Here is a 26,271-nt window from a genome sequence, read left to right as displayed (position 1 = left end):
AGTGAAATGTAAAGTTGATTGAATGTAAAAGTGGAGAAATGTGAAAGATATGAGATAATATACACGTGAATTTGAAGAACTTGAATTTAAATTTGACTGAAAGAGTAATGACATACTTAAGATAAACAGAAAAATATATAACCTTAAATTAAAATTAAAGATACACGAACCTTAAAGAATATGAATTTATTTATTTTTTGGTACAAAAAGAATATGAATTTAAATTTGCCAGAAAAAGTTTCAAAATGAATATTTTGATTGTTCAATCTTAATTTAACGCCTTCGAATGTGACAAATTGTTTAATGCATAGAATCTGATTTCCTATTTTCCTCTGTTTCATGCGCCTCTTCGTCTGTGACACAGCATTTCATCATCTTTGGTGCACTATTTTAGGATTTTTACACACATGACTTGGCTAATATAATAACATTAATTGATCACTCACATAAGACAGGCATGCAAGTGTGCAGCTGTAGGACCATTAAGTGATTTAGGATAGAAATAGCCATTCAAGATTTAACCAAAAACCTTCCTTTAATAAAATAGTATGAAACTAATTACATTGCTCCTAAAATATGAAAATTTTGCACACCCAGAAAATAATATGTAAGCACGTCGCCAAGGCTCAAGGAGCATATAGCAAATGCCAAAACCTTGTGGCCTTTCAAGTTACAGTGATTCAACTGTTTCTGCACTTTTTTTTCTAGACAGTTGCTGCACTTGAGATTTTCTTCCAAACAAAAAAAAAATGACATTAAAAAGAATATGAAAAATCAATTATGCCAATAGAAAGCACAAAAGTAATTTGGTATACTAGATGGGTTCCTGTATTTAACATGATGACGACCACCGGAAGAAAAAAAGCAAACTACAGATTTCAACATTTCCTTGTTCCTTTTGTGCCCTGGAAAGTGGAAATTTGGTTTACATCCCTCCTGATGATGTCCGGTTTATCCGCTGAGCACCTAATTTTGGAGCAGCAGGTTTGGCTCCCCGACCTCTGCCAGCTGCTAAGGGCCTGGCCCTTGTAGTGGGCGCAGGAGCTGCAATGGCAGCCCATGGATCATCATCATTAGTTGTTGTCGAATTCAAATTTAAAGGTCTTGATGTTGTTGGAGCAGGAGCTGCTATGGCACCCCACAAATCTTCATCTTCATCCCTGCTCAACCTTGGTGGAATTTTGGGTCGCGAACTTGAAGCTACAAATAAATATTCAAAACCGTCAATTGATGCATGAGTACATACAGATAATTAACCAGGTACATGAATTAAGGAATGGGTCTGCAATATTCCTTTTGCATTTGATGGAACTGTCGAATTTTCAAGCCAATCCTTCCATAAAGCAAAAGCTCAAAGTTCATTTATTAGGGAAAGGTGACCAAGGCTGTGGATATTCTCAACGGCGAAGCCCTAATAACTATAGTGCAGAACTGAACTAGGAATTCTTACCCTCACATCACCCACTTCAGAGGATATTGTCATTAATCATGGGTATAAACATGTGTTATTTTTTACTCTGGAACATAATTAAATAAATTCCAATCTGACTTTGAAAATTAATAATAGTGATTAGCAGACATGGAAATGGTGAAATTACTACCAAAATACTAACAGTAACAGTTGAATAATTAATACCTTTTGTCTGTGAAACAGGTTGAACAACTGGCCGCCTTTGAGCTGCTTGAATGTTAGTAAGAGCTGGAGTCGGCTTTGTTTCTTCAAGTGGTTCTAAATCATCCCACCCATCCTTGTCATTTTCAGGTTCCTCGTCAATTCCATTCTCTAGCTCCCCCCAGCCATCCGTTGATGTAGGAGATGTAGGGGCATGGTGGTCAGTGAAATCTGGTGTGGAATTTACACGGATAGGTGCTGTTGAAGGAGTGTCTGCAACTAGAATACCTTAAAAAGAGATGATATAAACATGTTAAATAGTAAAAATGTACTCTTATCCGAATGAAGCAGAACAAATTATGGCAGTGTTAACAGATAAGATGAAAGAGTAGAATCAACATATTTGCCTCAAGAGTTGTGGATAGGGAGATGAGGGGATAAGATTTTCAGCTGCCACTTCCCTCAGTTTCTCAGTTTTCTTCCCTTTACTTTTCTTCATTTAATAATTAAGATAAAATCACACCCAGATATATTAAGTTTGATTTTGGGGCTCCAAGACAAACCCATTTCAAAGAAGAACAAGTCAAACCCCTTCATCCACAAAAAAAAAACAGAGAGATCTTTGTCTTTAAACGTGGAGGGAAGTATACATTAAGCTCAAAAGTGAACAAACAATCAAGGACTCCTCTTGTGATTTCATTATTCAAGGGAAAGATTCCATTGTTCCCAATGCAAAGACAGAGTTATCATTCAAAATTATTCTGTATTTGCTTCACAATTGTTCACCAGGGAGATAGCATTACTCAGGAGAAATAAGTGTAAATTATTGAACTTGGTAAGAAAGTATGAGTAGCGTTTAAAGTTATATGGATGATCAAGTGGTTGAACTCATTCTACACTTTTTATGACTAATAACTTCAGTGGTGAAAATAAACACGAAACAAGATATTGATGTAAAACAGGCCAAAATGGGGGAGGTGTAGATCTCATAACATATTCAGAGGATTGTGCAATTAGAAAATTAAATTTAATATAAGAGACCGATCATTAAGCATACCTGAGCTGGCATTTGAAGATGTTGGTGTAAGGGCACTAGAACTCACAGAAGCAACTGGAGCATGATCAGAAGGCTTGCCCTTCAGAGTCAAGGAGCTCATAGCCCATCTACACAGAGACAAGAGTTAAGTCAGAATCAATGGGTTAAATGTAGAGAAACTGATCAGTGGCACAGTATTTGAGTTAAAGAAAAGACTGAACAATGAAGACCCTAAGGTGGTGCAGGGCTCCATAAGACTATATAGACAAGACAACTACAGGTGGTGCCTTTATTTAAACCTTACATTTCCAATAGTGGGCAGGCATCAAATTTCAAAACATATCATTTCAATAACTCAAATACTCAATTATATATAATCTCAGTTTCTCTCGTGCCATACTATACCATCACATTACCTACACATACAAATGTGTATAAACATGCATGAAAGTGTACTACCAATAAGAACTAAGAAATAATAAATAACAGCTTCTGGGCCTTACTATCCACTCTGTATTCAACAACAATCTTCCCCCACTTATATGTTTTTAGCCACTAGAGCTGTTAGTTTGGCCAGCCCATGACTGGTCAATGACTTTTTGAGGCAGGTCAAGCCAAATTGGGCATGGTCTGATAAATTTCTGGCCCAGCCCCAACCTCTATGGATGGTGGGCCAAAAGGGTGGGCCCACGAACCCGTAGTCTATTAAAACAAATTCCTTGGAAATATAAATAATATAATATTGTAATAATATATATAATATTTTATATAAATTAATTGTGTGATGCCTAATTTTTTTTTTTAAATATTTTAGAAAAAATTGTAATCAAAATGAAAAAAATCAAGTAGTCAAAATGTCTCGAGTTTAAATTTTGTCAACTCGGCCAGAGTTTTATACCAAACTTATCGACATGGCCCACTAGACTTGACCGATTTTGAAACCCCTAGCAATTGTTGTATGTCTTCTTACTTGAATAACAAGAAAACAAAAAACTGAACTCCTTCTGTTCTCAACTATAGCAAAAAAGTCATGTTTAGTGGTCCAAGTTATAAGCGAATTTGAACTAATTCAACTCTATTTAATGATATCATTCCTAAAATATGCTTCATTTAATTTATATTCTATTTTCCAGTAACCCTTTCATTCATATAGAACAAGTTCCCATGAAGAATATTTTGGAGAATGCAATTACTGTTTTTACTTGAAAAAGTGAATGTAATTAAAGAATTTTCTTAAGTGAATGTAATCTAAATTATCTAATATAAATAAAAATCTAATGCATGCTCTTGCACTCGTTGGTTCACATGTGGTCTGCATGGCCACAAAAACTGTAAACCAACTTACCCAAGTAAACTTGCATTTCCTGGAATTGATGAACTTCCATCGCTTGCACCCCCAGTAGTCTCTGCCATATTTGTCTATAATAGAAAGACAGAAAAGAGCATGAACATGAGGAACACAAATAACAAGTAAAGGGGAACATACAAAATGTTAATGATAAGCTTTAGAGCTGAAGATCATCACTAATTTTATGTACATATCATGCGATGCAGATATTGGGAAGAACACACTAAAATGCAGAATAATTGTGCTCTCATCACATTTGTACGAAAAAAATGTCTTATTATCAATAAATAAATAAATGAAATATAGAATAAAAATGTGTGACGGAAATGACATGTAAACGATAAACAGGAACTAGCAAGTATTCCCTCCCATATATATGCACCACTGTTTTAAAATTTAGAACAAATTAACTATAAATTAAAATAAATATATTTTAACAAATAAGGGAGATATGAACAACTAATCTAGGTAAAATTTAAATATAAATAAGATATTGATTAAAAAGGATTTATTATAAAATTTAAAGGAGAAGTTAAGAATGACATGTGTTATTCTTTGATGGAGAGTAAACTAAGATTATTATGTCACTCTCAAGAAAATATATTCTAATTTAACCTATAAAGACATATTACATGAAATCAGAAGTTGGGATTAATAAAGTAATTTCTGAAATTACATCTAAATTCTCAAATATATATATGCATTAAACTTCAAGAACCACAATATGCATCTAGCAACATCCAAAAAGAACCCCACATTATACCTTTTCGTAGTGTTGCTTTGCCATCTGCAAAAATTGATCAATAGCTTGAAATGCCTTAGATCGAACATCACTGTTTTGAACCATGAAACGAATAACATAATCACGGCACTGAAAATGGAAAATACTCAAAGGTACAAGGATAAGAATGATCTACATTTGGAATATGAACACTAATCAAATCTATACTCAAAGGCACTGAAAACTTTTATAAGAATATTGAAAGTTACAAACAGGATGCGTTAATGATTATAAAAGTTAAAAACAAAAACAGAATTCAGCAGCAAAATGATTATTGTTTCAAAAAACTACGACTGATTAAAAGAGTTAACCTACTAAAAATAGTAACTGATGTATTAAATCAATTTACAATACAACTCATCTACAATAAGAAAGGGGGATATCAAATAATAAATCACCTGTCAGGATCAATTGTGAGTACAACAACATTAGGAAGAATCCGAGTGGCAATTTCATTGATGTCATAGTTGGAACTGGTGGCACATAAAGCCATAATGCCTGAACAATCAAGATACAAAATGATGAGATGAGATAATGTTTGAAGCATTTATCAGCTGCATAACTGAAGAAAAATAGTAATAGATAGATATGTGAATCTAATACCTGCTCCTCTAGCAGGTGCAAAGGTATCACGTAAAGCACGGACTGTAAATGCATTAATCAACACTCTTTTTCTTGTCTGCAAAAGTAGTCCTGAGGAGTTAATTCACTGATGAACCTATGCTACTATCATGAAATAAAATGTAGCAAACTATTTGAACTTGCAGATATCATTTCAGCATACCCCTTCATTTAAGTAGCTTGCAATATTTCCTAGCAAGATAGTTGTATTTGTTCGTATCGCGGCCTCTTCATCGACCTACAAAACAAATTGTAAATCTTATAAATTCTATAAAAGAAAAAAGTAAGAAAAAAACTTCCATTGTTTTTATGCATGACCCTCACCCCCAAAATAAACATTAATATGACTCCATTTCAATCAAAAATTCAAAATTGGCAGTCAAATGATCGGAAAATTTGAGGAGTCATAAGTGTTTACGGGAGCTAAATGAAAGTCTTGTCTATTATTCTTAACTTCCTTAATCAGCATAAGCAATTAGCGTTTACTCATAACACATTAATCATTGAAGACTTGAGGCAGTACCTGTAACTTCGATAGATGCTTTAATAATGACCCAGACAAGGTCCTTTGAGACAGCTGCAATTATGAGAAAGAGAAACAATATTTTAAATAAAGAAACAAAGTTGCCTGCTAAAGATTCATCAAATAGAAGAAAAAATTTAGGAGGCGTAAAATGATATGAACATTGAACAGTGGAGATAAAAGACTTGAGCTTTCAAGAACATTTCTTTTTTAACGGGGGTTCACTAGCTGCAATTAATTTTTTTTCTTGGTTAGTACTTTTCTGTTTTTTCTTTTGTTTGAAAATTGAAATACTAACACCTATAGGTCTAAGTGGCAAGGAGTTTGGTTAAATAAGGTTTCGAGTTCGAGTCTTGTGAACGGAAAAAGGATGTTTGGTGAACTTTTCCCCTTTAAGTGGATCCACCAAAGACTTGGATTAGCTTAGGTTTAAAGTGATTACAAAATACCAAGGGATCTCCAACCGAAAATGAAATATAAATATGAAAGGCAAGTAGTTGTAAAAGCAAATGATAGCCCTATAATTCTAATTCCCAAGCTCTGACACAATCCAGACCTCTACTTAACTAGAGAAGATAGTAGGATACTAAACATGAATAATGATCAAAGAACTATCCTTTACCTCATACTTTTCATTAAGATCATTGAGATCCCTAGATCATGTAAGATCTAACCACATCTTGGCCCCAAAACCGAACATAAACATCACTAATTTTAATTCATTTAATTCTGCCTAGAATTTACATATTTAAAAATGAGATCTACATTATATATTCCATCAAAGTTTACACATTACTTTTGTAAACACTAACAAGGGCATACATACTATTGTAAACATTACAAAAACAGTACTAGCAATATAACTGTCAACAAATTTGTGTACAAATTTCTCATTACACCAATAACATCTCTCATTTTTCAAATAGAATCAAAAGCAAAGAAAGGTTTGATGACATGAATATAAACAGCTGTACCTTCGGAGCCAGAACTAACATGGACTTGAGAGTAAGTTCCCTCAAAAAAGCAGATGTATCAGAGAAACCAGTAGCAACATGAGGGTAAACCTGAACACAAGTATCAACAGTATTGCAAATACAATACAGAACATGAATCTCTGTATGTTTTACAGCAATGAAAAACAGTAGGGAAGTAAGGAAATTTAGACATTTTTATCTTATCCTGATTACATACCTGTTCATCAACAGCTTGAGCTGATAATGACTCTCCGAATTGTTCAATATGTTGGAGAAGACTGACACGGACAGCCCGATCATTGGAGGCGAAGAGTTTAATTATTGTTGGAAGAACCTGTATATATTATATTGAAATTGAAATGCAATACATGAGATGGCTCCTAATTAGAGAGACATTTACGCTGGTATTGAAATTATTATTTACCTTGACACGGAACTCTTCAGCTGAAAGCCAGGAACCCATTTTCAACAATGCAGTCAAAGCAGGGGCAGCAGCTGAACCAAATTCAAGGGCAGAAGCTAATAAAGGAAGTAACTGTGAAAACCAAAAAGTAACGACATAATTAATTGGGATAAACTATTGATAAAATCAAAGGTTAAGAGTATTAAAACTTCCAGAGAGACATACCTTCTTTAACACAATCTGACGAGGAAGCTGCTCTGCTAAATTTGGAAGCTTGCGGAAGAAAGTGTCCTTTTCAACACTATCTTTCAAACTAAGAATTTCCATGAAATGTATTGTATCTACCAACTTATTTTGAAAATACTCTGCATATCAATTACCAACAAACCCAAACAGGAAGAATTCCAGAGAATTATATCAGTACCATGAAAAATGAGTACTATCAAAAGTTCAAAACAAGAAAGGCAAACTTTTAGAACACGGTAGAGATTGTTAAAAGAGGTTTATTATTTTTGCTTGCAACTGGCTATAAAGCAGAAGATTTCCCTCCAAAATATGGAAAAGCTAAAATCAATTTACATTAAAATATGGTCAAAACATCTCATCACTGCTTTATATAAACAATAACCCTAGTGTACAAATACAATCTCATCCAGAAGTTAGAGGTACATACTATATACTAGCACATTTCAGCATTAACTGCATTCTGATAAATTAAAATCTTGAACAAATTAAGTAAAGCTTGAAATTTGTTTTCATGCTATACTAATATTCCATCTCAAAAACCATTTAATCTAAAACCAATATCCAACATCATACTGTCAAAAGACAGCCAATTGCCAAATATTATCGTGCAGCTCTTAACTGCAACCCATGACAATCCTAAATCCTGATATCCATGAACTCAAATACCTAGATATAACAAGTCAAAATTTGAAGTATCCTCATACATCAATATAATGGACCCTATATAGCTTATTAGCTAACCACAAAGCACATGAATCTTCCAAACAAAACAGCAAAACTACAACAATGCTAAACTAAACAAAGTTTGAACAATTGATGATTATAATATCTCAATAAGCACTCACCACTGTTTTCTATAAGCTTTGATGTATTTAATCTACGAGAAGGCGTGGAACTGAGTAGCCGCTGGTAATCTGGAAGCAGAGACTGTGAGACAAAAAAAAAGATACGGAGATGAAGAATGAATATTTTGTTAGAATGAGCATAAATATAAATGGAGTAAAACCTCCCTTAATCTTTATATGCAGTAATAAATACAAAAACAATGGCTGATTCCTGAGAAGTCTGACCTTGGGAATGGAGGCAGTGTTACGTAAGTCCTCTGTTTTGCTCAACTTCAAATGAGAGAACAGCTCATAGATTAGACAGCCTATGAAATACGAATTTTCAGTGGAATACAGAGTGAAAGAAAAAAAAATTCTGTGAATCTACAATACAACATCTATGCAAGTTCACACTTCACGTAATTTAAACTAAGATTACTAGCCCATTGTTAGAACATTGAGAATCTCATGGATTCTGTGAGAGAATTGAGAGAGATTCAAACTGAATTGATTACAGTGGGTAAGATCTATTTATAAAAAAATAATATAAAAAAAAACCTGGAGTACTAAAGCTCCCGCATATGCAGGGTCTGGGAAGGGGTCCCACCATTTGGGGTATTGTACGCAGGCTTACCGTATTTTTATACCAGAGGCTGTTTCCAGGACTTGAACCACAGATCTATTTCTAGATCTGGGAATTGCTAGCTGAACTAACTAAATTTCAGTTAGTTAGTTCTTGAATTCTAGGGGATAACTCCTAGATTTTAGGGCGTTAGTTACAGGGGAAAACTATAGTGTAGGAGGGTGTACAATAAGTGCAGTTAGACTAAATCTAAATAAACACATTTCAACTAAATAAAGACCAGTTGAAGCTATCCTCTAATAGGACCAAAAGGGTAAAAGTGAAACCCATTTCGGATCTATTCTACAGCCTCAGTCCAGGACCTCCTAGTCAAGCGGCAACAACTCCAACTGTTGCACCAAGATCTTCATTCCATATTTCCATCATAATGCATTATAAATTTATAGTAAAAGGGAAAATAGAATCACATACCCATTCCCCAAGAATCAATGGCCCATGGAGGAGACTTCTTAATTACAGCCCAGTCGGATTTTGCAAGCTCCGTTGATTTGTATTGTGTTGCAACAAGCCATGCATATTGCTGAATGGAAAACATTAAAGTACAGGAAGAATATATATTAGGCTTCACTACATGATATCCTTTTATTTAAAAAATAAAAAGCCTGATCAAAGCCATCATAAACCTCCATTTAAGGGAGCATTCACAATGCTCTCATGGTAAAAAAATAACAATGAAGTGAAACAAAACACGACTGAAACTAGACAAAATCAAACTTAAGTCTGCAGAAGAGACAACTTTAAAAAGGCTGTGGCTTTCTAAATCATGACAATATTCTTTCACAAAATGCGGATAGTGGTTACTTGACTACAGTGAGTTTCTAATATCTTAGTTTCTAGAAAAATGGGGGGAAACAAGAAAACAAGATATTTCGATTACAACTACATTACCAGCATTTGCGTAGAGGATGTCTCATTACTCCCATCAAACTCTGATAGAACATCAAAAGCATGGAGTTTCCAGTCCAAAGTTGGCGTGACAACAACACTAGCTAAGCAAACATTGCCATGAACCTGCAATAGACAAAGTTTGGTAAAAAACTGATACGAAAAAAAAAAACTAATGAGAAGAAAACCATATTTAGCTCAAGAATACTCACAAGTTTACAATCATTATTTAAGAAGCTCACGGCTTTCGCTATTTGAAGCAGTCCCCAAGCATAATATTCATCCCTGCAACCCCACAAGATGAATAAAAGTAAGCAAATGATACTTGACAGTGAATACATATAACATTGCTCACACTGGTGGTGAATAAAAGTAAGCAACTGATACTTGACAATGAATACATATAAGATTGCTCACACTCCCAGTCCCTGTCTTAGGCCTTGTTTGGATAAACAGATTAAGTAAACACTCATAGCATAAATGATTATCATATAAGTGCTTATGTGTAAGCTATTTCTATAAGTCAAATTGTTCTCATATAAGCTATCCTGAAGAGCATATGGAAATAAGCTGAAAACAGCTCAAGGACATGTCATAAGTTGTTTTCATAAGCTCTCTCAAACAATGTCCCAAGTATTTATGCCAGTAGAGAAACTAAAAATAAGTCAATCCAAACATTCACTTAGCCTCATAGGAAACAAAACAAGGCCGTCTTTTCACTTAAAAAATACATGCAACAAAACAAAACAATTGAATTCAGCCGACTAACAAACAATGCTTTGTTAGCAAATGATAATCCATCAATACCTTTGTGTACCTTCAAGACCTAACTCCTGAATCTTATCTGAAAGTGGCATTACAGGTTCGGTCACAATATAAATTGTAACCTTAGAAGAACCGCCATCAAAAGTTTCAATCTCAGTACTATGAAGAAATGACAAAATATTTGGATGCCTAACCTGAAAAGAAATATAAAAACCATTAACATTAAACTGAATTCAGTATGAAGCACCGACACAGACTCAGACACCGGATACGACACTGACACCGACAAGTCAAGACCGGTGATGATTTGAGAAAATGAATTAATTGAATGTAATCACATGTGTCGGACAGTGGACAGTGGATACACCTTGGATCAGAGGTGACGGTGCAACAGATACAGATAAAAGTGGATTTTTACAGTGAATATTAGATAAAGTGAATTTTTACAGTTCGTAGACGCTTGACACCATTACGACCCGCAGCTAAATGTCCATCCTGAGCATTGGTTCCAGATAATGAAAAAATTGAAACCGGTGAACCATCATCCTGAAATTAACACCGTCAAATTAGTGTCGAAATTGAAACTTAAGCAATATTATATTGATAATTGATTGTTACCTTGGAGGTACCACGATGATGAAGCCAAGAGCCCCAAGCAGAAGGGTAAGGTTCGCCGATGTTGTATGGGAGATCTCTGAGGCCAGTTCCAGATCCACCAACAACTTCTTTCAGGAATTTGAACATTTTGTTGGATCCACAATGAAAATTCTGATCTGATTAGTGAATAATTATAACAACGGTACTTGTGCCTATGGCTATGAATGAATGCTGCTGATCAGTGCTGCTGAACGGAGATGTTAGGGAGGAGGAGGGATTGGAATATTCATCAAGTCAGACAGTCCTAAACCAGGTAACTCGCTACTTGAGGGTCCCTTTTTGGTCCCTGCAAAATTGTGCAAATCTGGTTTTAGTGCTTGTTAAATAATAAGTTTAGAATCTACCACTGGCATGTCAAATTCTTTACTTTTGATCCCTCATTTAGCCTATCTCTTTCACTCTATCACATTTAGCCATCACATCACTTTTGTCTAAAAATCATTTTCCTACTCAATTAGTTGTTTAAATTGAAAAAGACATTGCTAGTCTGTTCATTACAAAGTATTATAGATGAATTTGACTTCTCAAAACGTCATTGAGCTCAACTTTCTTAAATATCAGTTTTTTATATTCGGTCTCGTAAAATTTACGCCGACACCACCGCGGATAGCGATTTTGTTGTAACACTAAAGTCTAATTTTTGTCAATTACGGCAGCACATTTTTATTGTGCCAAATTGACAATCAATTCAAACATCCATTTATAACTTTTCAATTGTTGTTTCTTTTGTTGACAATTTGTTGTAGTTTAATACATCAGATTCCTATATCCTTATAAAAAAACTGCACTTGAAGCTGAATATTAAGAAATTAGTGAACAGAACTATGTATAATTGAACAAAGCTACACTTCAAGTACAATATTTCTACAAAGCAGATTCTTCTGCAAAATCAAACATTAAAATCAGAAGAAGAAAAAAAAAGCCATCAATTTAGTCCCTAAACTATCAGTCTCTCTCCAATTTAGTCCCTAAACTACGAAAATGTACTAGGTAGTCCCTGGAGCATAAGTGTACAAAAATACATCAATTTAGTCCTTAACATCATAATAGCAAGGACTAAATTGAATGGTTTTATATACTTCAGGCAATACTTAGTATAATTTCTTAGTTTAGGTACTAAATTGGTGGTTTATTCTTAAAATCACGATTTGCACTTGCAGGTATGAAGGCAATTTTCTTCGCAAAAAAAACTTGTGGAAGAAAGACGCTGCACATTGCACAGGAAAGCATCAATACGCTTAAACTAATTCTACAAATGATTAAGAACCTCAATAGCGCTAACACTTCTGATAGAAGGTGTGTCTGGTGTCCAACACCGATGTATGTGATTAAATTCAATTATGCAATTTTTTAAATTATAATATGCATTGATGCGTCTGTGTTTGTGCTTCATAATTAATCAATATGCTTAAACTAATCCTACAACTAATTAAACGCCTATGTAGCACTAACACTTTTGGTAGAATGCGTGTCCAGTGTCTGACACGTTTGAATACATTCAAATGTCATTATTTAAAATTATAACTTGTCTTTATGTGTCCAGTGTTCGTGTTTCATAGTATATCAATATGCTTAAACTAATTACACACCTCTATGGCACCGACACTTCTGATAGAAAGTGTGGCCGGTGTCCAACACGTGTGAGAGTGTCTGACATCGACACATCTGGTTTCATTCAAATCAAATTATGTCATTTTTTAAATTATAACTTATGACATGTCAGTATCAGTGTATGTGCTTCATAGTTAATCAATACGCTTAAACTAATTCTACAACTAATTACAAACCTATATGGCACTGGAACTTCTGGACACTTATAGTTATGATACAATTTGTCCTGTGTCCGACAAATGTCAGCTACACCTGAGTACATTAAATTATGCCATATTTTTAAAAATTATAACTGGTGTCAGTGTCATGTCTGGTGTCCGTGATTCATAGTTAAACAGATACAGACTAACAAACTTAACGCATCAGTTGTTATGAATTAAGAAGAATCAATTTCCACCAAAATCCATAAACCTCATAACTTGCCGAAATTCACCTTCCCCAATCATATCCCAAAATTCACAATCCATATCATTTCTAAATCCAAACGTTATCTCAATTCGCATAGAACCAAACCGATGCGTGAAATTCAAAATCAGAATATGAAAATAGAGTTCGCAAATTCGTTACTCACCTGTTCGTTCGTTCCTGTACAGAAATGTGAGATGAGAGAGTGAGGTAGTCACGGTGGCGATCGGAGATTGACAGTTACGGCGGCGATCGGACAAGAGAAATGAGGTGAGATCGAGATTGATGAAGCAAGAGAAATGACGAATGAGCGAGATCGAGATCGAGAACTCTGGGAGATGGTGTTACACAAAATATTTTCACATTGATGAGTTGTCTTGATTGAAAAAAATTAAATTAAAATAGTCCTTAAACTGTAGAACTTGATAATTCTTGAGAAATGATAACAAGTGTTGTCGCGTTTTAAGACGTTTAAATGATATTTTTTATTATATCCCTAAAGTGCAACAGCCTACGCATACGACAATATTCAAATACATGAACAAAAACAAAAAACGCCGCACAAATACGATGAACAAACCAACATCGCATTAAGACGACGAAATCAAAAATAAAAAGTGAAATAGATTTAAAAATCGGGAAAGAGAAAAGCGAGTTAGAGGGTTAATTTTGGGTCAAAAATTGACTCTAAAACACCTATATTTGGTGGATGAAGGAGAAGAAAATAGGGTTTTGGTGACGGCTCACAAGAGAGAAAGGGAAAAGGAGTTAACCATTTACATGTAATTGTAACTTTTTATGCAAATGGGAATAATCAATATATTAGAAATCAAAATATTTGACTCTTTTAGGGATCTTTTATCGATAATAAATACTTCATCTGTCCTACATTATATGTCTTTCTAACAATTTCACTTAGGGGATGTCTTATCGATAATAAATACTCCTTCCGTCCAAAATTATATGTCCTTCTAACAATTTCACGTGTCATAATGATAATGAGAGAATAAGCAGCATTAATGATTTCCTTTCCACAATAGAACAACATTAATCATTTATAAATATTTGTCTCGTGTTTTTTCTAATGACAAATAATTTTCTTGTGTATCTTTTATCAATCATAAACGTATCATTATTTGTTTAGTATTTTTTTTATATATCAATTGTAATTTTTAACGTGTAAAGTAGGTATTTGAACAATTTATCAACGACAACTTCTCACATGTATAGCAGTTATATTAAAAAAAAGGTTATATATTTTTTTTAATAAGTTAAATGCAATATATTAAAAAATATGAGTCTCAATTAGGCACAAGATGTGTTTAAAAAGGAAACAATGTGATCGATTCTAAACAAGAAATAAATAATCAAATGCAAACGCAACATTACATGATTGCATAACCAATACAAATAGAAGGTTTATTCCACCAAAAATGAAAATCATAAAAAGATAATGGTTTTTGAGATTTCAACCACCGCCAAGATAGAAGTTTGATGTGATCTAATATTTGATCAAGAGTTTGCCCCATGTTAGCAACAAAAAAAAAGTGAGTGAGTGACACTTCTTACAAAAGACCATAAAAAAATCAATCAAATCACATGAAAACAATGACGAATATCCTTCCAAAACAAATGAAAACCACCAAATTGTAAGGCATGTAAGTGAACATTTGATGGTTGAACACATAAATTCTTTAACCAATGTTGTCGCAACCTTGTTGTTACCCGCGGTAGTAAACCTTTCAGGGGCGTTTTTTCTATCACGACCATGCTATTTAACATGTATGTTGGGCTTGTTGGGGTAATAGTAGTGGCTTGGCCTTGGGTGTGGGGGTAACCTTTGCGGGTGGGGAGTAGCATGGGTGTTGGTCTTGTTGTTATGTGCAACAACATGATGGTGTGTCTGGGTTATCTTTGCTTGTTTTTTGTTGTTTGGATTTTGGTGGACAAGGGACTGTTTGCTTGATTTGGGTGTGTTTTTGGTTTTTTTTTTTATGTTCCGATTATATACAGCACTCGTGTGTTTTCTATGCTCGTGGTGTTGCAATTGTGTGCGTCTTGAACAGGTTCACCTTAAATAATATGTTGTTTAAAAAAAAACTTTGAGAGGCACAAATTTGTTCCAAATGAAGCCTGAAAGAGAATCACACTTCTGGAGCACACTTTGATTTACAAGTCTTCTGATTAAAACAAATAAAGTGGTAGAAATGTTGTAAAAGTTTATTTGACACCTTGATGTCAATTTATCTTATACCACACACACTACAATGCATATCATATCAATTATTTTTCTAGTTAAATATTGAAATAAAATGAAAATATCAAATTATCAACATGCGCGCGCACACACATATATATATAATTGAAACTTAAAACAGCAATGACATTGGGACAGAGTACCTTTATTAAAATAAGAAATACTAACTTAAAGCAATGGAATTGTTTCATTGCAGAGTAAAGTTGCAGATAAAAGACAATATTAAGTGGCCTAAGTATCATTCATTATTAAGACTGTCGTTGGCTTCATGATTAGTTGGTGCAGCACCTTCGAAAGGAAACATTGTAGCGGCAGCAATATTGTACCCACTAAGTTGAAGAAGATCATGAAGTTTTGGTAGTGGTGGAGATATTTGAAATTCACCAATACTAGGAACAGCTTGAGATGCAGCAATTGAAGGAGCAGCATAACAATCTCGAAAATGTTGTCCATTAATATATCTATAAGGCATCATCATGGTATTGTTGACCATGTTCAAGAAAGGATTATTATTAGGCCAAATACAGTTCATACCATAAGATCCATAACTTTCAGAGCGGTGAAGAGGTGTGAAAGGTTGGGTCATTGCCAATGCATAAGGTGGTGGTACGATGCTAGCATTCCCACGTGCTACTGTTGTGCTGGTAGTACTTGAGTTTGTTGGATTTTTTTTTGTGATCATAGGCAATCCATGATTATGTTTGCCTTCATATGAAACAATTACATATTTCGGATTCTGTGCATCCCTTTCCACCTGTTTTCTCACATTACAGGTTTTTGTTGTGCACCTATAGTATCCCCTATAATGCATACAATGTTAATTAATCATGCTTCAAAACATATTTATGTATATGCTACATGGTACAAATACCTTAATTTCAATGAACAATATTTATATCATGATAAGAAACTTTATATATACTTAAAACATGCATGTGCACGAATAAAGTATAGTGAAAACTACTTATAATTAAATAATAAATTTTGGTGAAAAATCGATAATTAAGAGACATATACAAGTGTATGTACCCACAAATTTAATATCAATAAATCACTTTTAGTAGGGGTCAAATGTTGATCAATACTTGAAAACCATCTCAAAGTATGATGATGATTGATGTTAGTTCTTAAAAGTAGAAGTTCAATATTCCTCTAATTGTAACAATTGAGACAATAAACAAAATGATAATATATATATTCATGTCATTTTCTTGGCTATGAGAATTATAAACTTTCAATTCTAAAGAACGGGGGTGTCAATAGTTGTTGGTGTTTTAGAAAAAGTTTAAGTACTAGTCCATGATGTCTTGCATCATATATTCCTCTTTAATATATACACCAAGGCCAATAATGCATTAAAAAGAAAAACATTTATAAATATACATATACTTGCATTGGCACCAGGGAAAAAGGTAAATAATTACCTAGGGTAATTAGCATTTCCTTTGATCTCCTTGCGTCCATACTTATGCCAGCGATAACCATCATTCACTTTGTCTTCATTGATTTCAATTCTGAACACTACTTTTGGTGCAACATTTATCATGGTGCAAGGGAGTTTATAGTGTTCAGAGAAGTCAATTTTCCTCTTCCTGCATTGCATAATAATTAGGAAATGAAAAAATAAAACAAAAAATGTTAGCCATTTTTTGTTAGAAAAAAATATATATTTAAAATATCGAATAATTATGAGACCTTTGTGAAGAAGATCCACTAGCACTAGTATCATTGTGTTGAAGCAACATCATTCCTTCAATGGAACTTGCTTCAACACCAATAGTTGTATTTGGAACTTGTTGTTCATCTGAGGATACCGTTTTTGCTTCATCAGTTGCAACAATTTCTTGGGTAGGTGCATCTTCAAAATAATTCATTGGCATCTTTCCTTTCCTAACCCTTAAAATTTCAGCGTTTAGCATAATTGCATTATTTTGCACATGGGCTTGTTCTTCTTCTGCACCATGTCCTTGATCAAGTGTTGTTGGGAAGGGAAGATTTGAAATTGGATGTTGAACTTCTTCTTGGAGTTCTACACCTCCTCCCATTGCCATGTGAAAACCATCAACATCAGCCTAATGGATTCAATCCAATTACACATATGTGAATTTTTAGTGAATCATAAGTAATTAGTTTCTAAGCTTTCACATAATAATGAGAATTTGAATGATATATATCATCAATGTGAATTAATTTTATATTGAATCTAATAAAAACAATCATTTAATGATGGTGTAAAAAGATTTACACTAGCAATACATGTCCATGAAAGTATAATTTATACTACATATAAAAAGAATACATGATTTTTTGCTGACTTTTCACTTCCAACTATACCTTCAATAAATTTACCTATAAAAATGTTACATTGTTGTTGGTCATATTTGTTGCGTTGTTGGTGTAATTGAAAAAGATAAGTATATGAAAGTGCACTTGTAAAAAAAGTATATAAAACTGCAAACTATATACTCCGCATAAAAAAGATAAGAATTTATATTATATTTGCTATATTATTGGTGTGATTGAGAAATATATGCATAGATTTTTACAATATCAAAGTGCAGAACATACATTCGTTTAATTTTAATCTAAATCAAAATTTCATAAAAACTATGTTCGTAATTTATACGCATTAACATAATAAAAAGAGCAGATAAACGGGAATAAATTAGAAATAATAATAATAATAATAATAAATGTTCGTATGAACGCTAGTAATAATAATAAAAAAAACTATTATTATATAATACAGGTTGGATTGAATCGAAGGCCTGATTAGGAATCCGTTTGTCATGTTTAATTATTTCAAGTTATATATTGTATTATAGCTAAAATGGAACAAAATTTCCTATTGAAAAAAAAATGGTGCGTTGCATAGAGTAATTTTAATAATCACATAAGCGAGGTGGTAGAAAATGATGTAAATTTGGATTAGTTTATAATGGACAATAATTTTTTTTTTATGATAAGCAAGGAGAGAGGACAGTCATTAAGAGGCAACATCGACATCCCAACTAGATTGACACCTCGAGAAACCTCTATCCTATGCCGCCAAACTCTAGAAATTTTATTTAAAAAAAGGGGGAAAATAATTACAAAGGAGGGAGGATTAAGCCAAAACCCTCAAAAGAAAAAAGAAAGGAAAAATAAGCAGAAATAAAAAACAACCAAAAAACAGATTATGGAAATCTGTAGTTAGGCCAAAACCCTAATGGACAATAATTGATGAGAATATATGTATCGATTTGATGTAAATAATGAAAAGTGTCATTTTATGATTCTCTTAATATACAATTTATAAATGCATGATCTTGATCATTTTTTGTTGAATTGGAGAAGAGAGAAAATATATATACCTGAGAATAATCGGGAGAACGACAAACCTCATTTAAATCGATCAAATACTTTTTCTCCCTCCTTATGGCCGAGCAACCAACTCCAGAATTTAGTACTTGGTTTACCTTGTTGTTGTTGTTGTCGTCGTTGTCCATGGTATGAGACATATAGGTGTGTGGGGGAAATGAAAAGACTAGACTTTTGCTATTGATGAGTTTAGTTTCTCTTGTGTAGAGAAGCTAAAATCAATAAACTTGGTCTTAGTTTGAAGGTGAGTGATGGAAATGGACTCAATGGCAAGGGTTTTTATAGAGAGAAAAAAAAGAGGATGACGCAAGACAACCGTATCATAGAGTAACAACTGTGTATAAGGTGCCACATCATATTAACTGGAGGGTTGATAGGAAATTTTAGTAAATATTAAGAATTTAATTTTGATACAATGTTGGTGTAAAAAAAATTAAAAAAATTGGTAAATCATAAATCTTAGGTATGCCTTTAAAAATAATTATGATTAAAATTTAAAGTCACACATTTTTAATAATTTGACGATTAAAATTGGTTTTGACCGTGTAAATTTTTTACATTGATAATGTTTATAGATTAAATTCAAGAATTAATTATAGTATAATTAATTTTAAAAAAATTGGGGAAGGGGGGAATTTTTTATTCATTAGCGTGACATTGATGACTATTTCACAACCATCTCCGGAGAAATTTAAACTATGTACCTTGAGGTTACAAGGTTAAACTTTTACCACAAAAACTATAATTAAATTTAATGTCATATAAAAAAATATAGTGTTTGACACCCTTATTATTTAAGAACTTGAGAGACTAAAATCTAAGTTCATAAAACAATATAGCATTTCTCTATGGATAATCGGGTAAAAAATTATCTTTTAAATTTTGCTGGTATGTAATTGGTCTATTTATCTAGCTAATACATAATAAGGTGTTGTTTAAGGAAATTAGTTTTGATTTTAATATATATTTTAGATCTAATAAAGGTTGGAATTTGCACCAAAAAGTCAACGACTTTTATAATAAAAAAATACTTTATCATACTCGTTTTATTAATTTATTAGATGTAATTCAAGAGTCAACCACCAAATTTATATAAAATCAATATAAGTTAAGACTTGTTTGAAATTATTTAACCAATACAATAAAGTGCGTTGAGAAAAAGGTTTATGGTTTTTATTATAGGCAAGAAAAAAATATTAAAATCAATGAAATTATCGAATGTTTGTAATTTTTTGAATGTTTCATCAAAAGGTAAAATATATCTTACAATCGTTTCAGTTAGATATTTGTAACAAGTTAGTCTTTTAAGGGTTTTTAACAAGTTTCTCATTTGTTTTGTAAAAGTATATGTTGTTAGCCTTTTAAACAAATTATGTTTTTGTTCACTCCCCTTACTGATCAAATTGTTAGTATGAATATTAAGATGACAATCTCACTTTTAAAGATACTTATGCCAACACTATGTTTCCAGGCTAACATGTTTCTTGGAGTAAAATGATTTAGCAACATTATATCCATCAATCTAAATCTTTCCCTGTTTGGAGATATCTCCATAATAAGGTCCTATTGATGACCAACTTTGAATTTTTTGCCTGTTGTATTGTTTCCATTTGCAATCTTTATGAAATGGCCATTGTGCATTAATTTTTTTATTTTGATGCTAAATTTAGCATAACGTTTTATTATGATAGTTTGATATATTTTGCCTTTGTAATTAAGTCATATTTTGCACTATTTACTTATTTACAATATTATATTAGCTTATATATATATATATATATATATATATATATATCATGCATATAACAAATTTTATATAATTTTAATTTTAGGTAAACTCGTACGAGTTCTCGAGTTGAGTCGAGTTTACCTAAGCAAAATGAGTTAAGGTAAACTCTTGAGTTCCAAAACCTTAGGTCGCAGGGACTTGCACTCCCATGATTAAGCTCCTTTGCCGACTCCATGCATCAAAGGGGATGCTTTGAGCATTTGTATTGGCCAGGAAGAATATTCAAAAGGAGTGGCTGAATGTAAGAATGTGCTTTGGGGTTTCCTGACTCTTTCTAACGGGGACAAACCGTGCACGACACGTGTCTTGGTTGCTAAGTTAGGCAAGATGTGGAAGCTGGTGCATCAATGGAAAATGGTATCTCTTGGTCGGGGCTATTATAATTTCCACTTTTATCATGTAGATAAATTACGACGAATGCTAATGCTGAGTTCGGTCCTATGCATAACAAGGTTGGTGCAGGGCAGAACCTGGAGAATTTCCCGCTTGAAGATGTTGCTCGTATAATCACTCATTTGGCCATTGAGAACGACAACACTATAAGTCATGAGGATGGTTTAGAGAAGCACATTCATCCAAATATTCATCAGGACATGGAACTTTTGCAACGAGTCCCAGAATATGATCAGCATGCAGCAGAGGTTCTGTTCTCACCGGTTCTTTCAAAGAAGCAGGAAAAAAATTAAAAAAGGCACAAATTCTTGGAAAACCGACGTATCGAACCCGTTCTAGGGGAGACGCATCTTCAACCGCCCAATGAATATATTTTTGTGGAATTTTAGAGAGTGTTGTAGAGATGCTTCGTCTAAATGTTCCAATGGCATTGAAACTTGCATTTGATGGCTTGGAAGGTTCACAGTATAAAGGTTCATAATATAAAATCACTACCTACATTTGTAGATGGTGATGTTAATCTAACAAGGACTGGAGACGTAAAAATCACCCTACCAACACCTAAAGAAGCTTTTGACACTGGACTTGTGAAGAAGGAGGATCTTTTCATTACAACCAAACTTTGGAATTCTGATCATGGACACGTTGTTGAGGCTTGCAAAGATGGTTTTAAGAAGCTTCAGTTAGATTATTTGGATTCATATCTTGCTCAAGCATATTCCAAGATAAAGCCTGCTTGTAAACTAGATTGAAAGTCATCCATACTTCCAGCGAGAGTCTCAAGTCAAATTTGGTCAGAAGCATGGAGTTAGTATAACAGCCCACACTCCACCATTTGGAGGTGCTGCAATAAACAAAGAATGGTTTGGCAGAGTCATTGTCAAGTTACGTACCTGGGCACAAACCTCATATTGTAAGAATTGCGTTTTCTACTTCATCATCATAAGCATATCATAAACTTCATCATCTTCACGATGAAAACAAGAAAATGCATAAGCTTAGTTTGTTTTTCTTTCCTTTCTTTCTTGTTTTGAGGGTTTTGGTATAGTTTCCTTTCTTGTATATATATTTTCTTTTTTTTAATAATATTTTGAGATTGACGGTATAGAATGGAGGTTCATCGTTGCTTCCTCTTGATGTCTGTTGTAACACCCCGTTTTCCCAATATGAAATTTTCTTAAAACATTTATCAGAGTAAGCATCGTAAACAACGGGATGTCACATAAACGTAATCCAAAAACAGTTAAATAATGATTTAACCAAATATCTTAAACATCGCAGCGGAAATTATGTCATAGTCATAAAACGTTTTGGCACGCAGGCCTCATCTTAAATCTTAAAAGAAATTAGTTCATAATCATAAACAACATAAAAGTCACGTAATAGAATGAAGCATGCATAATCATAAAGCCCCATCCCGTTATGTATCAGAGCGACCTAGACGACACAGTGAAGGCAAGGCCACTCACGACGGAAACAGCACACTAAGCTCGATCACCTGCACGTTACCCACGGTCGAGGTAACATTCAAACAGAAGGGGTGAGATTTCATAACAGAATAGCGTTAATCAATGCAATTAAGAATCATAAATTAACATCTTAATCGATCTTGATCATAATCATTTTAAACATAATCATCATTGTATCCTTAATAAGCATTTATCACGTAATCACATAGTCAATCATCATCAACAACATAACATTATCACGTAATCACATAATCAATCATCATCAACAAAGCATAATAGACATGACAATGTGACAATGCTCCTAGACTCCGTATATGCATGTGGTACCAATCGTCATCATAAGTATAAATATACTTTAATCGTGCGGAGGACAAAGCTCCTAATAAAACGTGGTGAGGACTAAGCTCAATGATATGCTATGCATGGACTCTTAACAACAAAACATCGTAATCATGTGCATTCAATAACTTGAAGCGAAACGTCATCATTTTCATTATATTCATAAGTAAACATTGCATACTCAGTTAAATAACAGCAGCAGCATAGTCAAGTCACATATCAGCAGGGAGATATCAATATATCAACAGCAATTCAATAGAATCATAATCGTTTCATTATATCTCACATATTGCATAATACATTAATCATGCTCAATTAATATCAACATATCTTAATAGCTTTACAGACTGCATTAAACGTTATCATAAGGTTTCATTACCAACTAGGGGTTCACTCCTGATCAAAAGGTGCGACACAGATCGCACAACCACTCAAACAGCTACATTCTGGACTTGCTCGCGAGGCGAGAGTTCTCACTCGCCATGGCGAGTACCACTCAAATTCCCAACTAATGTTGTTTTGGGTTCAATTCTGTCCTAAAATCATTCCTAATCATCTCTAGGTATGTTTAGGCACTTAAAGGCACTCAAGGTCCAACTAAAAAGTCGAAACTACAAAATATGACATGCACTCTGCCTAAGCTCGCGAGGCGAGGAAGGGTTGCTCGCCATGGCGAGTTGCACCAAACAACTCGCGAGGCGAAGGGAAAAGGCTCGCGTGGCGAGCGATGAACTTCATCACTCGCGAGGCGAGGATCATAGCTCGCCGTGGCGAGCGATGAACGTTGCTACGGCCAGGCTTCCTAAAAACACAAAAATCCGTCGATTCACATGGTTCTAAGCTTGGTTTTGATTCCAGAATTCATCCTAAACATATTCTAAGGTTAAAGGATGGTTCTTTCAACAATCTAAACAAGTTTTACCATTTATTCTCAAATTTTAGGGTTTTGACCTAATTCCAAAACTTCTCTAAATCAATCCTAACTTTGTCAACTAATCATCAGAATTACAGAGATTAATGTTACTGAGTTATTAGTCCCACCCTTACCTGGTTATGAAGAAATCGCAGCCTCTTTGGTCTCTTGCTCCTCTCTAAGCTTTTTCTCCCTTTTCCAAAAGTTTTCACGTACAAAGTGTTTTTTCTAAACCTAGGTCTATTCTTTTATATCTCCTCTTAAAATACTTATCTTATCTCACTTTCTCCCCCAAAACTATCTAAAATATCAAAACAGCCCTCAACTAAATATTTTATATTATTTTCAAATCTTTATTCTATTTATCAATAAAATAATTCTCATAACATAATCAAATCCTCCAAAACTCATAACTTATCACGTCATCAATCAAATCACTAAATTCACCACAAATCATCAAAACATATCAAAATCATGCATATACTATATAATTATAATATAATGGTCTAAACTCGATTAAATAACGATTAAACGAAAGTGGGCGTTACATCCGTCCTCTCTCCTAACTTAAAAAAAATATTTTAACAATATTATAGAGTATAATTTTTTTTGTTGACAAAAGTATAATATTACGTACCGAATAATTATTTCAAAAAATATTTTACCATTTTTTTAGTATAATTATAATATTATATTTCATAGTACTATATTTTAATCATGATACCCAAGATCTATTTCACGAAAGGGATAATCTAGAACTCAAAGTTGTCAATTATATTCTTTACAGAAATGAAAAATTCATTCGGGAAATTTCTGACACAAGGATACAATTAGGACTTGTTTATTCTTACCAAAGAATAAATGATAATTTAATAATAGGATACTTTAGTCCTTCCAAAGAATAAGTATACTTTAACTCATCCAAATAAAAAAGAAATGAGTATACCAATTTATGGATTTAATTTGGGGACATTGAGTTTGATGATATTAGTGACTTTGTCTCTACCTTTCCCTTAATCAATTATTTTTTCTTATCAAAATAACTTATTCAAAACAATTATTTATTAATTAAATACATTAAATTTATCAATATCACACAAGTATTTTCCTTAGTTTATCTACTACGGGTTATGTCTCGATAGAGTTCTCTATATGTTGGCTTTGTTTGGTACGCCAAAAAGCTAGCTTATAACTTATGTGAATGACTTATCAGCTTGTCTAACAAAAAAAAAAAAAAAAAAAACTCTGTTTGGTAACGATCTTTCCACAACGAGCTTATAACTTATTTCAGAAGCTTATAATTTATTTTTCAGACGCTATTTCAAATAGTGTTTGAGATTATAACTTATAGTTTATCATTTTCTTATTCCATTTTTACCCTTATAAATTGATCTAAATTTCATTTTTACCCTTTATAATTTATTTTAATTTAAATAATAGATATAATTATGTTATAAATATCCATTGCTTTCCTTTGTTTATATATATATATATATATATATATATATATATATATATTCATAAATTACATTATAATTTTTTTTATAAAATGACAGGTTTGAATATATATTCGTCGGTGCATTTATAACTCTTAAATTACGCTATATCAGTTGCTCTTTATATTTTAATAATAATATATAAAATATATATTAAATTATGAACATCAACCATCAACTATCTGTTATAACTTATAAACTATCAGTTATCAATCATCAACTAAAAATTATTAGATATCAACTAACTTATCAACTATCCATTATTTTACCAAATAGAGCAGCTAAAAGATTTTAAAAAACATGTTAAATGATTGTAGGCTGTTTTGAAGGGAGCACCAAAAATGTTAAATGAAATGTAAGGTGAGGCCTAGATTACCCTTTCAAGATATTAACCAATCAAAATATAATATACAAATGTAACATTAAATGTCAAATAAATGAGTCAATTTTTCTATAAAAAAATCAATTTTAATAAGGTAACTTTTAATTTTTATTTAATTATATTTAGGTATACAATCTTAATTAATCTACACTATATGGCTTATAACAATTAAAATTTGACATCAAATTCAATCCATCATGGTTGTGTTTGGTAACACGAATAAGCTAGCTTATAGCTTGTTGGACTAGCTTATAAGTTTGTTTTGATATAAAAAAGATATTTTGGTATAAAACTTTTTTCACTGGCTTATATCGTTTTTTTAGAAACTATTTCAAGTAGCTTTTAAGTTTCTAGTTGGTAGTTTTTTTTTTTTATATTTTATTCCAATTTTAACCCTATTAATTTAACTTAATAAAACAACATGTTCATGGCTTAAAAAATAACGGCCAAGTTTATAGATTATTTTTTAATAAAACAACTGCCACGTTTTCTCCTTTGAGAAAAAATTGTCATGTTTTATTTTATTTTTTAATAAACGT

At 32.8% G+C, this 26,271-nt stretch overlaps 2 protein-coding genes across 2 annotated transcripts; one reads left to right on the top strand and one right to left on the bottom strand.

Annotated features, from left to right (window-relative positions):
• Window positions 1-509: 509 nt before the first annotated feature.
• LOC25496905 (probable inactive serine/threonine-protein kinase scy1) lies at window positions 510-13,737 on the bottom strand. The gene is made up of 22 exons (XM_013597620.3): window positions 13,501-13,737; window positions 11,280-11,604; window positions 11,109-11,207; window positions 10,704-10,855; window positions 10,109-10,181; window positions 9,900-10,022; window positions 9,423-9,531; window positions 8,615-8,694; window positions 8,390-8,471; window positions 7,524-7,663; window positions 7,320-7,430; window positions 7,113-7,229; window positions 6,896-6,985; window positions 5,922-5,975; window positions 5,562-5,636; window positions 5,381-5,456; window positions 5,176-5,275; window positions 4,760-4,829; window positions 3,994-4,067; window positions 2,670-2,776; window positions 1,637-1,900; window positions 510-1,200 (listed from the first exon to the last, which is right to left on the bottom strand). Exons 2-22 carry the CDS (start codon window positions 11,403-11,405, stop codon window positions 926-928), a joined length of 2,397 nt encoding a protein of 798 aa, XP_013453074.1. The 5' UTR covers window positions 11,406-11,604; window positions 13,501-13,737; the 3' UTR covers window positions 510-925.
• Window positions 13,738-21,180: 7,443 nt separating this feature from the next.
• On the top strand, window positions 21,181-21,885 carry LOC25496903 (aldose reductase C). Its single transcript, XM_024786591.1, has 2 exons — window positions 21,181-21,381; window positions 21,592-21,885. Exons 1-2 carry the CDS (start codon window positions 21,181-21,183, stop codon window positions 21,883-21,885), a joined length of 495 nt encoding a protein of 164 aa, XP_024642359.1.
• The last annotated feature ends 4,386 nt before the right edge of the window (window positions 21,886-26,271 follow it).

The sequence above is a fragment of the Medicago truncatula genome, chromosome 6 (genome assembly GCF_003473485.1).
Source record: "Medicago truncatula cultivar Jemalong A17 chromosome 6, MtrunA17r5.0-ANR, whole genome shotgun sequence".
Taxonomy (NCBI): domain Eukaryota; kingdom Viridiplantae; phylum Streptophyta; class Magnoliopsida; order Fabales; family Fabaceae; genus Medicago; species Medicago truncatula.
Note: the sequence above shows the minus strand (reverse complement) of the source record. Positions and strands in the feature narration are given on the sequence as shown.

What these genes read in the sequence shown, in the direction of transcription:
- LOC25496905 (XM_013597620.3), bottom strand. Translation starts at nt 11,405, where the DNA reads ATGTTCAAATTCCTGAAAGAAGTTGTTGGTGGATCTGGAACTGGCCTC. An exon ending in CTCACAATTGATCCTGACAG is followed by an intron (nt 4,830 to 5,175) that starts GTGATTTATTAT and finishes GGTTCAAAACAG; the next exon opens with TGATGTTCGATCTAAGGCAT. An exon ending in ACCTGTTTCACAGACAAAAG is followed by an intron (nt 1,201 to 1,636) that starts GTATTAATTATT and finishes ATTTATTTGTAG; the next exon opens with CTTCAAGTTCGCGACCCAAA.
- LOC25496903 (XM_024786591.1), top strand. Translation starts at nt 21,181, where the DNA reads ATGCATAACAAGGTTGGTGCAGGGCAGAACCTGGAGAATTTCCCGCTT. An exon ending in ATGATCAGCATGCAGCAGAG is followed by an intron (nt 21,382 to 21,591) that starts GTTCTGTTCTCA and finishes ATGGCTTGGAAG; the next exon opens with GTTCACAGTATAAAGGTTCA.